We start from the raw sequence: 14817 nt of genomic DNA, 5'->3' as shown, positions 1-14817 counted from the left end.
CTATAAATCAGCACATCTGTGATGCACAAAAATTCTGGATATTTATTTCCTTTCATTGCAACTGGTCTGGATCTCAACCACTGCCAAGTAAGATTTTAAGTAGAGCTCTTGAACGTTTTGAGTTTTGGTCCAATACTTAAGGGAGCTGGTACAGTGTACAATGTAGATATCTAATGAAGAGGACATGTTGAACAATCAATTAGTCACACATTAAAACATATAAAATTTGGAACAGAAACCTGACAACAGATCCAGCTGTGGTTTCAGTCCAAAACCACTGAATGTCTGTAACTGTTAACCAATTTCACGCTGTTAAGGATGCACTAATGTTAATGCTTTCACTGATGCTACAACAATAAAATGCAACCCACAGTTCACATCACAATGTTTTCATCAGAACTGCTCTACAAATTGTTTTCTCAATTTTCTATGTGGCACATTTTTTAACATACTGAATCATGTGACTGTGAGTTGCCATATGCATTATTACTGTGAGAAAACACCAAGTTCAACCATTAGCAGCAACACAAATTTGAAATCAGCTCTTAGGGGCTAATCCAAATGTCCACTGAAAATAACAGCAGTGTATTAATTTTGCTTGAGTTTTAGAGCATGGTTTGAGCTGCTGGATTAAGAACTAGGTAGAGATTATTGTACCTGGTCCAGCTTCTGCTATTTCAGGCTTACTAGGTGCCACAGGACTTGAAAGAAGAGGCTGAATATCACTGAAAACTATAAAAAAAACCCACGTCATGTTAGCTGTGATAATTAATTCTAAACACGGCTTTTTTTGATCATAGAAAAACAACCAAAAATTGTGATATGTTATGGCACACCTAATTTGCACTTCACCATAAGCACACCTTACCTCAGGAATGGAGCAGTATTGGATTAGAGTGTGAGCTGAAGGTAGTGCTTGAAGTGAGAATTAAAACTAAATTGTCAGCCAACCAAAGCTAACATTGCTTTGCATCACATGGTCCACACAGCTTAAAATGAACCAGAAAATACAAAGATAAAAACTTCTAATACCACAATTATAAATTACTCAAACCCCCCCCCCTCCATGCCAAAACCCATAAAAGCTAAAAAGCACTGCAAGTTTATTTCCATGAAGAAAAGCACCTGCCTTAGTTCTCTTCAGTACTTTGTTTCGTGTCAATATTTTTTAGTGAATTTTAATATCATATAATCTGTGATACACATATGAAAAAAAAGATAAAGTTAAAAAAATTGCTAAACAGCAAACCAATAATAATAAGAAAGGAGCTTCCTATGCTGGCAAAACAGTATTTGGTACAAAAACATGTGTTCTAACTGAGCATATAACAATTAGACTTGTAAGACAACAACAAGTAATTTAAGAATTCTTATTAAGATTTAGTCAGTAGCAGTATTAAACCTAGTTTAGTAGTATTAAACCAGGCTTACTTCGTGTAAGGATATTTCACAATAGCCCTAGAAGATTTTGCAGAAATGCATGTGAGATCAGAAACACACAGGTGAGTTTCTCAGCAGAAAATGCAAGCTGTCATGAAAAAAGGATGTTTTCAATGATCATGACTCACACAGAAGACAGAATGGAAGATGATGAAAATGGCTAGAATTAATAACATTTCAGAAATGGCTGTCCAAACACCAAAAGAGGTTTAACTGAAAAGCTGATGCATTACTATTACCCGCAGTTGTTGTTAGCACATGAGGTGTTCTGGAAAATGGAGGCATAGGTTTTTCCAGGTCAGCTGAACTTGTAACTGTGGAAAAATGTAAATATCCCTGAGACAGGTGCACATTGATGCAGACACAGCAAGGGGGGCAAAAATCAGAAAAAAGAAAGATTGCTTTACATTGCTTTGTAAGATGATACACCACTATAACAGAGTTTCATGTATTTCCAACTTCAAAAGAAAGTAACAAAACTTCTAAGTTTTGAAGATGTCACATGCACCTAATAGACACATCCTGACAGGAACTGCAGTCCCCCTAAAAGCAGATTTATCAACAGGAGTCAATTGATCTGTACCCACATAACATGAAAAAACCTGTATTTTTGACTTCACCTGCACCCACAGAAAGAGACCTATGTACTTTAAATGCATGCAAATATGAATTTGTAGAACCAGGTATTTCTATTGTCAAAGATTTACTTGTTTCAATAAAACAAAAGTCAGTATTTTGACTAACAGGTTTTAATGTACTACACATCATGTAATTTGTCATTTGTGGTATTTTACCTAATTGACATAATACAAATTAACAAAACTTCTGGAATAGATAGAAGAGACAGACTGAGGCAGAAAATCTAACACAAAACTGTTGAAATATCGACTGCCAGGTTTAGGATAATTTTCCTTCTTATCTCTTGCACATTCCGACCTTTGTAATGAATACAAATATGTTCTTGAATACCTATAACCCCAGCAATAAAAGTTTCAAGGTGCAATAGAAACATAACCTGAAAAAAAGTCTTATGAATAGAGAAAACAGGAAAATAATGTGTATGATATGGCTAACAGAAAATCCCCCATGGTGAAATGCCCCGATCAAGAACTTATCTTTATAACTGATAATGAACCTATCTAGCTATTTGATTTATTGGTCCTAATCTATTCAACAGCTTAAAACCATACCAAAAAATATTAGTTCCTGTGGTTTCATTTGTATCTGATCCTATACCACAAAATATCATCATGTAATTATAGAGCCTATCAGACACTGCAACCAAAATTCTGTTTCAGACACCAAGCAATCAAACAGCCTGTAACTGTAATATCCTTGATGCAAAACCAAACACTGAGCAATGGAAGAATGATAAATACAATTTACCAGTCTCTGTTTTTGGTATTTCTGCAGATGCAGAAGTTTGGGACAGGAAACTAATATGATTAGAGTCCAGTGAAGCTGGAAAAAGAAAACCAAAACAAAACATTTTTTGGCATCATCTAAACATATACACTGAACAGGTTTCAAGACATGACTAAGAAACTAGGGATTTGGGAAAGGAAAACATCTCAAATGAACATGCCATGGATTTCCTAATGTAAATGTGTGAAAATGCACTGATGATGAAAATGATGAAGAAGCTGCTAGAAGAAAAATGAAGAGACCACATTACAAGAGAAGTGGAATTGCCATAGCCAAAGCTGGAATTAAATGTGGTTTTGCACGTATGGCCCCTTTTATCTGCACACTAAGCTTTACCCAAATCTAGGCCCAAGAGAAGGAGCAGGTTGGCTAAAAGAACAACAATATCTCTTGGGATAATTCTCTTCTCTCATCGCTACCAGAGCTGCAATAAATATTACTGCCACAGACAGCTGGTGTCTCTAACCATGAAGAAACATCCTATGATTCACTAAATGCTGAAATGAGGTTTTGGTCTTAAAACCCTAACATGGCCTCAAAAGCAGCAGCAGAGCAGAGCATTCCCAGTTCCAAGTGATGGCAATGGAAAGGTGGGTCCTCTTGTGCCAGCCAAGCTGGGTTTGTCTCTTAGGAACGCAGTCGTGTTTGAATGCATCAGAGAAAGCAAGACCCACCACCCAAACACAAAGAAGCAGGGATGGAGCTGAGGGCCAGCTGCAGCCAGGTGGTCTCTCTGCAGAATGTCACATGCTTCCTGCAGAAAATGCTCGTGGGCCATGGAAAAAGCGTGGGATCAAACAAGAGAATTGCAGAACCGCTGTGGCCAGTGCTTCGGCAAGCCAAGCTGCACCAATGAAACTCCATCCTGTCCATGGCAGATGACAAAGGATGCCAGGTGGTTTGGGATGGGAGGTGTGATGGGCAGGGAAAGAGATGGCAGACAATGGGAAAGGAGGCTGTTGCTAGTTACCCATCAGAGTTTGTTGAGTTGTCAGGGAGGAAGGAGTGGTGGACTTCGGCCTCGGTCTTCGAGCAGCTAAGATCAAACACAGAAACTGCCTTCAGCTCCTCTCACAGGCTGCTGTCACACAGCTCACATCAAGACAGAGCTACAAAGAAGGGGATGTGGCCCTGCTTGGGCCAGGCTGCCATGGCACAGCTTCACTGCCCACGGTGGTGGCACAATGCTGCCTTTCACTGGCACTGGCAGCCAAGGCATGAGAGCAAACCTAGAAATGGCTCCCCAGAACATCTGCAGGTAGAAGGATTTTTAGTAAGGAGCCATAAAGGTCCAGCCACATCACTGCCCCACTCCTTGGGACAGCAGCACATCTGCACAGGCTCATCACTGCAGAGAAGAGCATGGCCAAAGGAAGCAGTGGAGGAGGGAATTGCTGGCTATTTACCCTTCCTTGTGGTTTCCCGTGGAGCAGACGGGGTCCTTTCCAGGTCTGGTCTCTTGGTTGCTATGGTCAGACACAGAAATGATCTTGAGATGTGCACCCAGCCTTGTCCCAGCAGTACAAGCAGCCCCAGCAGTACAACACCCTAAATGTCTGTATTTAGGGCCACACCTGCCCTTTCCTGGCAGCACCCTGTGACTCAAACCCGCAATCAAGTGTCTTGCTGTGGTTGCAAGTAACAAAATACTGAGCCTCAGTAGCTAAATGGTTCTACATCAGCAGAAAAATGCCAAAATATTCAATTCACCAACCCACTCCTTATGCATCCTTGGAAGATGCAAAATCAGCAGGAAATGCAGACAGAGCATGAGCCAAGACTCATCTTTAAATTCAAAATTCAGGATGACAAGTGCTGGGTAAGTCTCCAATGCAAGCAGCTGCAAATGCTAATTACTAATTTTTCAAGCATGAGAAATAAACTGCACATTGTGTTATCAATATTTAGTCTTAACTCCAACCTTTCTTAAAAGTTCAGTAATTTATGGAAGTATTTTTACTGTTTTCACTATTAATGTTTTTTACATATAACAGCATATATAAGCTCTGATCATTCACATGAAAGGCGTTGCAATTCCCTGTGAAATATAATTCCCCTTCTTCTTTACAGTTACTCTATAAGCCATTGATTAACATGCCTATTCATCAAGCTTGAATTTAGTCCTCATTCAAAAAGATAAAAAAAGTTCTATATGCTAACAAATCCACGTTAGTAAGAAGACACAAAATTATGTTTCTGCCATATTGGAATATTTCATTCTAAAAAGAATTTTCAAAATAACAACTGCATATGGAGTCACACAGGAATTCTGTGACAAATTTATTTTGACACTGGTGCCTTCAAAACTGACTTTTCAAGTGATGGAAAAAAACACGTTCAAACATCATAACCATGTCATTAGTATGGCAAGTGTTCTAAAGTGCATTAACAACCACAGATATTGCTCAAAGCAAGTGAAAATTATGTCAAATGACATCAAGAAAAAAGAAAAAATTAAAATATATTTTTACCCTCCACTGTTCCTTGGCTTGCAAGGTAAAGAGAAGAAGATTTCAGCTTTGGTCTCTTAGTAACTAAGATTAAATCAGAAAACTTTTAGAAATAGTGACTAATTTCTTTTTTTAAAGATGAGTCAGTATAGGACTGTGTGATTAAAGTCCATATTATGTTCAGCTTTTTTACATAACTATTTGCATTCATTATAAGGTTATTCCACTTCAAAATCTGGAGGGCTTAGTTGAGTTAGTGTTGTATACAGACAGTTACTCTTTTAGTGAACTAAGCCTATAGGGATGAAAATGAGGAAGAGCAATTGAGAAACCTAATAATTAAGTATCTCATCATTTACATAAATGATTGATGACCTTGCTGAAATGTTTAGCATTGCCACTATCAGCAAAAGAACTGAAATGTTTGGACTAAATTTTAAAGTACAGCTTTTCTTATTTAAGTATTGTGAAATGATAGAAATTAGGATGGAATCACTGTTTACCCATCACTGTCCTCGTGGTTTTCAGCAAAGGAAAAGATGTGGGCTCCAGAAGTGGTCTCGGGAGAGCTAAGGTTAGAGATGGAAACTGTCTTGAGATGTTATCGCAGTCTAACAAAGCATATGAAAGCATTACTTCAATCACACTCAAATAAGTCAATATTTAAGTTGTGGTTTCTCACGTGTGCCCTTTCTACCAATAAATCCTACATCAGTTCATAGTCCTTTGATATTACCACAAATTCCCAGCACTAGCTAAACACTGATCCTATTGCACAATAGTGGCAGTCATGATGCTCCAGAGCTGCTTTTAACTGCAGTAAATGACACATTCCAAGATTCTTTTTCAGGTATCAAATATTTTCCAACTATAAATTGCTAACTAGTCAATCAATATACAGCCAGAACTTTTGTTTGCATCAAAGATACTGCCCACCTTATATTTAATCTGAAAAACTTAACTAGCTCCGATTATTATCACAACTTCACCACACTTAAAAGTAAACTTTGGTCTAAACTAATATATGCCTGTAAAAAAAAATAGAGAAACAATAGCTTCTCCACTGAAAAATGCATAAAGGTGAACTTAATAAGGATTTCCATCATGAGTTGGGCACCCTCGTAGAAGAAAACCAACTTGTGCCTTCTTAACCAAAAATCCGTAAGAATCTCTAGTAGAACAGCTTGATTAATTTACAAGTTTTCATTCTGAACAGGTATGAAGTACTATGAAGTACTTCAAACAGACAGAATTTCATATAGACACTGGAAGACAAGGATAAGTTACAAGAAGAGTCACATTTACCACACAGTAATTAGTGAACAGATATGGAAATGACAACAGTGAATGCAAAGATCACAATAAAAAATCCATTCTCTTGTTTAAGAATGTATTATTGAAAGGGAAAAAAGTTTCTCATACAAGTATACAACAAATTCCTAACACAAACAGATGATAATAAAACAGTTTATCTCAGAAAATGGAATCAAAGTTTGAACACTATCACGACACTTGCAAGAAAACAGTACAGAAAAAGTAGAAGAGCACAAATCTGATGGACCAACAAAGAGAACATTTCAAACAAGGAGCTCTTGTTCTGAAATTCTGTTAGATTCCTCCAGTCTTAGCAAATAAAATCTTTCAAAAATGCATCAAAAGTTTGTAGGGTAAATTGACAGGGGAATGGATTGAAAGAGTTTCAGAAATTTATCCGTTTTCATCTGACTACATACTTCTCTGTGGCACAGGGCTCCTTATTGTCCTCTCCATCTTAATTTTGTTGATGAAAAACAGAAATAATAAGAGTTTCACAAATACATTTTCTGAATATCTTCTCCTTGCCTATCAATGGTTTAAAAAACTGTTTAACATAACTGTTATGATGGCAAATATAAAAGGAAGTACCTACTTGTTAATATACAGGGAGATACTACAGAATATTTACAATTATCTATAGAGATCTGCAGGAGAAGACAAGGTTCAGAGAATACCAGGAGAAAAAAAGGAGAGTTCCTGTGTTCAGCATTAAATTTGTCCTATAGAGGAAGAAAATATGAAAGAAATTGACTGGATCACTTAGGACACATGCGGAAAGCTGACAAACCTTTATCTCCCCAAATAAAGGGGTTTTTCTCTCCAAAGATGTAGCTAGACTATCAAGTCTCAAGCTGTTTGAAAAAGCTCCTAACCCTGAACTTGGGTTTGCAATGCTCACTGTGCTACCTTTAATCTCCCTAAAAGGATTTTTGTCGTAGCTGGAGAGTCCTCCTTAATGAGAAATATACTTGAATATTCTGTGTAACATCAGGATTTACAACTTGAACAACCATTAAGTTGTTCTAAAACCACAACTGAACACGAACAGTATTTACAGAAGATAAATCCACAAAAAAAATTTCCTGCACGTCACTTTCTGCCCCCAGCATTGTAATTGATCAGGACAATGTCTTAAATACCAATAATCATGGAAATAGACTTTGGTAATGACAAAGTAATTAGAAAATAAAAAAGAGTATGACTTGAAGCACTACCATAGCTATCTGTATCAAGATACACTGCATATAGTAGAGAAATTAAAGTTTGGTCACAAGCCCTATAGTATCACAAGGTAAAGTTTTATGACATTTAATAATACATAACTGGTCAGTAGAAATCATGGCTAACACTGCCAATTAGTACTGCAAAAGTGAACTCAATTTGGAAAGAAGATGATAATCCAGTATTTTAAACATCATAGATATTGCCTTAAACAAAAATAGCATCCGATCCAGAATTTTTATCTTGCAGTTGTTCTAATCCCTAAAGGAAAGGAAATCAACATTTCACCAAAAGCACCCTGGGAACCCTTCAAGAACAGTCAGTTTGCAGGAAATGTCAATACCAGACTGAGCTGATGGTATTTCCGTGACTCCAGATGCTTTAGATGGGAATTGAGAAACTGTCTGTGTTTCATTAAGAGCTGCACAGAAAATCTGGATTTAAAGTGCTCAGGAATCTGACTGTTGCTGGGATAGCAAACACACAAGCTGTGTTGCTCAGGATGATGTCACTGCAAGCACAAGCAAGATACTGGACACGTCAAAGTCCTTTCTGTGTTATGTGAATTAGGAGAAAGATGTGTCCCAATATGGTGACAAGAAGATCCAGTATCTGACACTTGACAGAACACCTAAGAATCTTCTTCAACACTTTCTGGAGTTTAAATTACACCAACACAAGGAAGAAATTCATACAAGTGGGTTAAAAAGATCAGTCATTTTGCACCTTGTACCAAAAAATGCTTTCTAGCTGCTGATCAAGAAGTGAAGATACAAAACTGTCCTTTAACAGGCTGGCCATTTGGACTTAGAAGAAAATGTGTTCACAGCAGAAAAAAGGCAGCAACTGGCAATGAGATGAAAATTAAACCTAACTACTTTTTGCTGCAAGGGGGTTTTGGTAACAACTTGAAATTGACTTTGAAGGAAAATGTCATTATTGAATGGAAATTAAATATTTCTTCTTGCAGGGACACTAAACAAAACAGAATCTTGAGCACTGATAAAACTGCATTTGTTCAGTGCTCCATTTCGTAAGGTAAGGTATTGATAAATTAGCTTATTTTATGAATTGAGGAAGTAGAAGGAGCCTGAAGGATAAATGCTGATAAGGAAGAAGAGGAAAACTATATAGATTATTACATATTATTAGGTGTAATTAATTTAAGTGTCAATAAAATACTATTAATCTACCAGTTCAATTTTACTGGGATCTGGTATAACAGGTTTCAAGGGTGTTTGGAAGCATCAGATTTACCATGGAAGTGTGTGGTCAACAGCAATTTGTTGCAAATGTTTTCTTTAATTACACTGTTGTGCCTTTTATTTGCAAAGTTGTACTCAAGCAATACAGCAACACCCTCAACATTGCACATTTTTGTTTCTATTAGTCTCGTGCCTATGCAGTCTCCCTTTCTTGCAGCCAAATGTCTAACTTAATCACTGCTTTAAATATATTCAAATTAAAGCATTTTAGAGTCTATTCTCCACCATTTTGAACTCTCTATGTTCATTGCTATTGTTCCTGCCATTTCTAAGGGCTTACTCAACAGCTCCAACTTAGAATGGTTTCATCCAGGGATTTATACAAAATATTACCTTTCACTGTACTCCTCTGCAGCATTGCAACTTAGAAAGAAAACTCTATGTAATAAGACATGCCTATTAACAGCAAACACAGCAATACAGACTTGTAAATATAACAGGAATATAAGCCAAAATCAGACAAAAATATTTACTATTTCATGCAAAATTTCCTAAATTAGTCTGGTATTTGAGAGAGCAACCTAATTACAACAGTTATGAAGCTATTTTGAGTAATATTAAACTTAACTAACAATATACAATTTTTTTTATTAAAATCTCTGGGGCAATTTCTATTTAAAATCACATTTGTCAAGTATTACCAGGTATAGCTGATGGTATTTCTTGGATGCCTGACGTTTCAGGTCTTGAAGAAATGTGCTGATTTTCATCAAAAGCTGAAAGAAAATCTGGAGTTAAAATTAGAACTGGCTTCAGATCCACAGATTTGGCCATCAGCTGTTGGGCAGCTCAAGACAACATTGATGTGAGATCAAGCAAGGTGACAGCAGCTGTAAAGATCAACTGAGAAATGAGGTGTTACATGAACACTGAAGCTGGTGTGAAATGAAGGAGAGTCAATTCCAGTAGCTCATGTGAGGCAATCTTCTTCTCACTGGCCTCTTTTTTAAAGCACTTATTCTTTGAAAGAAAACTGCAGCTGCCAGAAGAAACCTAGAGGCAACATAAGCTAGCAGAGGTCTATTTGTGGATTGCTGCTCAGTCACTGTGGGGAATTATTTTCCAGCTCAGACTGCACAGAAGTGACTGAGTGGAGCAGGGGTGGGGTGTGGGGAGAAAGCCCAGCATCAAGCAGTCTTTGGAGCAACGTGTCTGAATGAAGCTTGGCACTCTCCACAGCTGCTGGAAGGGATGGCAAGCAATGGAAAAGCTAATGGAATTATAAGCTATTTACCCATCACACTCCCTCTGGTTTCCATGGAGGGATGAGAAGTGATCTCCAGGCCTGATCCCTGCGTAGCTAAGATCAAATATGAAAATAATCTTGAAACAGTAAGTGAAATCAGCCTTTAGATAAGGTGATCTTCAGCCCTTAGCAGGTCCAAGGGACATATATTAATTTTATGATTCTTGTGTGCACACTTCTAATTGATATTTGTGGTAGCCTACTACATTTTTGTCTCATGGGGTAATTTCTTTTTTGGATACATAACATCTAATTTTAGGCATTAGCTACGAGGCCAACTGTCTGCATCTGATTTTAAAATTCTATCCAATAGCAACAGCTGACAGTAAACCCCTTCTCCTCTACATTTTAGTTTGGATAAGCCAGAAAAATCTTTTAACTAAGGAGTTGCAAATTCCCAATGTGATTTTGATACAGCATGCACAAAATTTTCACACAGGTGGTATCAAGACATTTTCTCACAAATTCATATTTTGACCAAGAATCAGATTTTCCCTGAAACTGCCACAAAGCTACAAATCCTGCTTTGATAGGAGCAGGATTTTTGAGACAGGCCATCTTCACCAGATAATGGCTTAAAAATATTTTTAGGCTTTTCTGACAATGTATTAATAAAACCCAAAATTAAAAAAAGAACAAAAACTAAAACACAACAACAACCACCAAACAAAACAAACAACAATAACAACAAAACAAACTAATAAAAACACCAAAAAAAACCCCAAAAAACCCCAACAAACCCAGATTCTATCAGCCCCTAAGACCACCATTTCCATTAGAGAAATTATGGAGCCTAGAGCATGAAAGAAACATGAAGGAGCATGAAAGAGTAGTATTATATGAAAAAATGAAGAGTGGGTACTCTTAGTGTGAAAAACACTCATGATTTACTAGAGTGTAAGGCCAAGTAATAAGTAAGTAGCCCAGTTCTTTAAATCAAGAGAGAAGGTGGTGGTAACTTGGTGAGAACAATACTGAAGGCAACAGCAAAGTCATGCCTCAAACTGCTAAAAGTTTTCTGTCTACTGAAGATAGAAATGACCTTGGATAGATAGAGTTCTCAGCTTCAAAAGAAAACAAAGGTCTTGTGTTCATGCAGAGGCAAGATAACTGTCAGCACCACCCACTGAGTATTAGTACAGCTGCATCATGTTTGTGTTCAGTGTGAATTCTGCAACAGATAAAAGCTTTTCTAAATTTATCTGTGAAGGGAAGCTAAAAGAACACTGATCAAACTGTAGCCGAATAAGACCAGAGAAAACACAAATAGTGTATGCATTTTGTGATTAGCTAATCTTCAGACGATGAACTACGTCAATGCTCAATTACCCAATTCCATTTGATTGGTCCCCAGAAAGAGAGTGATGTTTGATACACTGATGTAATAAATGTCACTTGTTAAATCATGCTAGAAGGAACAGGAGCAAGGATGAGAACCTCCCAGCAACATTCTACTATTTTTTATTACTATATGCTGGGAAAATCTCATGCTCAAATACAAATGCATAAATTGTGACTAAAAATCTTTATTCTTCATGAATAAATGGAGGGAAATAATAAATTATTAGCAGAAATACCTGTAGAAATAGCTTTTAGTACCAAAATTGTGTACTGGAGCAGCCTTTTAAATATCAGAGACTACTTCAAAAAGTCGTGAAAAGGAAACCAAAGACCAACCAATGAATCTCTTTAAATGTGTCCAGCAGGTAAAGAAAAACTTTCCCACTACAAAGGATAACTGTTATGCTGATATCCCAAAATTCATCAAAGCCTGAGAGTTTCCTCTTAAGTGCTAAATTCTGTCCCACTGACCACATCAGAACCCTTCAGAAATACAATACTAGTCTGAAAGTGGCAGGTGGCATCAAGATCACTTACTTGAGGCTAGAACTACTAATTATACACTGGTGATTACTACAAATAACATGAAGCCATAATGAACAAAGGAAAGATCACTGGAGATAACATTAAAAATAGAGGATATATAAGAGACATCAAAATCGTACGACTCGAATATCAAGAAAAATCAAGGATAGGGCATAAAGTAAATGCCATTTACCAGTCTCTCGCTCTGACATTTTTCCAGATGTAGAAGTTTGGAGAGTGGAAGTAACATGAAGAAAGTCATGTGAGGCTGGAAAAAATGGTGGCTTATTATTTAAAAAATACATGAACCATCACACCATGGGATCACCTGCAACCATGGACTCAATGGCTTAGAGTTCAAACAATAAAGAACAGAAAAGAGATATATTTTGCAAAACTAGCAGAACATTAAAAAGAAATATGTTAATATGCAAAGATGTGTAAACCCACAAAAAATATAATGCAAAAAAATTAAACAGAATGACACAAGGAATATGGAAAAAATTCCCATGTGGTCAGAAGGAATGCAAGACTGAATAAGTACAAGAACACCGGCCAAGAGGAGTCAAGGAGAAAGTGAATTTATGAGATGAAGATACTGGAAAAAATCCAATTTAAAATTTTGGCAAAAATAAGAGAACATAAAAAGTGATTCAGACAACATCACCAGGCGGGGAAAGAGAAATGAATATCCTTAGCCCAGCCAAATTCATATGCCTTGTTATAATTACAAGTATCTGATTTCTCCACTGTAAAACCAAGACAGCTCAGAAAATAACTTCAAGTAATGCAAAGTAGGGAATGTAAATTCCCTGGAAAAGATCCTGAAGTGCATGAAATATCTCAGTTGATATGAAAGCAAGACTGCTCCAGAAAAAAGTGCCAAGTCACTTTTTACTGTTCATTACATTTTTAACTCGCACTCAGCTTCAGATTTTAGGCACACCAGGCTGCTCATGTAATTCTTTGTTACCCCATGGGCCAAAAATACTGCAAGGACCCAGGACTGGTCTTGCACACCTGCAGTGTGAAAGAAGGTGCTGCCACAAGCAGCTCCCCCACTGCTGGTAAGTGCCACAGGCAATGCCTGAACTAAATAGGGTTTGCATGTATGGCCCCATTTACATCTACACTGAAGGTTTATCCCAATGTAGGCACAAGAGAAGTCACAGGTTGGCTAAAAGCACAAAAATATCTCTTGGGACACTGCTGCCTTGAATGGTTGTCAGATCTGGAAGAAATATTGTTAGTACCAGAGGCTGCCAGTGTCTTAAACCATGGAGAAACATAAGAATATTCACCAAAAGCTGAAATGAGGGATCAAGTAAAAAAAAAAAAATAACACAGCCTCAAAAGCAGCAGCAGGGCAGAGCATTCCCAGTTCCAGGTGATGGCAACAGAAAGGCATGGGCAGAAGAAAACCAGCAGCCTTGAGTGTCAGTGGTGAGGGAACCAAGAGGCGCAGCCTTGCCCAAGGAAGGCCTGGAGGGTGGCTGAGCTGCTGTGCTGTGTTCTTGTGCACTGTGTTTGAATGCATCAGAGAAAGCAAGACCCATCACCCAAACACAAAGAAGCAGGGGATGGAGCTGAGGGCCAGCTGCAGCCAGGTGGTCTCTCTGCAGAATGTCACATGCTTCCTGCAGAAAATGCTCGTGGGCCATGGAAAAAGCGGGGATCAAACAGGAGAATTGCAGAACCGCTGTGGCCAGTGCTTCGGCAAGCCAAGCTGCACCAATGAAACTCCATCCTGTCCATGGCAGATGACAAAGAATGCCAGGTGGTTTGGGGTGGGAGGTGTGATGGGCAGGGAAAGAGATGGCAGACAATGGGAAAGGAGGCTGTTGCTAGTTACCCATCAGAGTTTGTTGAGTTGTCAGGGAGGAAGGAGTGGTGGACTTCGGCCTCGGTCTTCGAGCAGCTAAGATCAAACACAGAAACTGCCTTCAGCTCCTCTCACAGGCTGCTGTCACACAGCTCACATCAAGACAGAGCTACAAAGAAGGGGATGTGGCCCTGCTTGGGCCAGGCTGCCATGGCACACCTTCACTGCCCACGGTGGTGGCACAATGCTGCCTTTCACTGGCACTGGCAGCCAAGGCATGAGAGCAAACCTAGAAATGGCTCCCCAGAACATCTGCAGGTAGAAGGACTTTTAGTAAGGAGCCATAAAGGTCCAGCCACATCACTGCCCCACTCCTTGGGACAGCAGCACATCTGCACAGGCTCATCACTGCAGAGAAGAGCATGGCCAAAGGAAGCAGTGGAGGAGGGAATTGCTGGCTATTTACCCTTCCTTGTGGTTTCCCGTGGAGCAGACGGGGTCCTTTCCAGGTCTGGTCTCTTGGTTGCTATGGTCAGACACAGAAATGATCTTGAGATGTGCACCCAGCCTTGTCCCAGCAGTACAAGCAGCCCCAGCAGTACAACACCCTAAATGTCTGTATTTAGGGCCACACCTGCCCTTTCCTGGCAGCACCCTGTGACTCAAACCCACAATCAAGTGTCTTGCTGTGGTTGCAACCAACACAATACTCCCTGAGCCTCAGTGGCTAAATGGTTCCACATCAGCAGAAAATGCCAAATATCC

At 38.6% G+C, this 14817-nt stretch overlaps 1 protein-coding gene across 1 annotated transcript in view; it reads right to left on the bottom strand.

Annotated features, from left to right (window-relative positions):
• ABI3BP (ABI family member 3 binding protein) overlaps positions 1-14817 on the bottom strand; it is a 138300-nt gene that overhangs the window by 59471 nt on the left and 64012 nt on the right. Inside the window, exons 17-27 of the mRNA XM_058044929.1 lie at positions 14519-14578; positions 14083-14148; positions 12424-12498; positions 10353-10418; positions 9760-9834; positions 5819-5884; positions 4272-4331; positions 3836-3901; positions 2827-2901; positions 1680-1754; positions 658-732 (exon numbers count right to left, since the gene is read on the bottom strand). Coding sequence (XP_057900912.1) covers positions 658-732; positions 1680-1754; positions 2827-2901; positions 3836-3901; positions 4272-4331; positions 5819-5884; positions 9760-9834; positions 10353-10418; positions 12424-12498; positions 14083-14148; positions 14519-14578 — 759 coding nt within the window. The remainder of the gene's footprint in view (positions 1-657; positions 733-1679; positions 1755-2826; positions 2902-3835; positions 3902-4271; positions 4332-5818; positions 5885-9759; positions 9835-10352; positions 10419-12423; positions 12499-14082; positions 14149-14518; positions 14579-14817) is intronic.

This window comes from Melospiza georgiana, chromosome 2, assembly GCF_028018845.1.
Source record: "Melospiza georgiana isolate bMelGeo1 chromosome 2, bMelGeo1.pri, whole genome shotgun sequence".
Taxonomy (NCBI): domain Eukaryota; kingdom Metazoa; phylum Chordata; class Aves; order Passeriformes; family Passerellidae; genus Melospiza; species Melospiza georgiana.
This window is presented reverse-complemented; position numbering and strand designations above follow the sequence as displayed.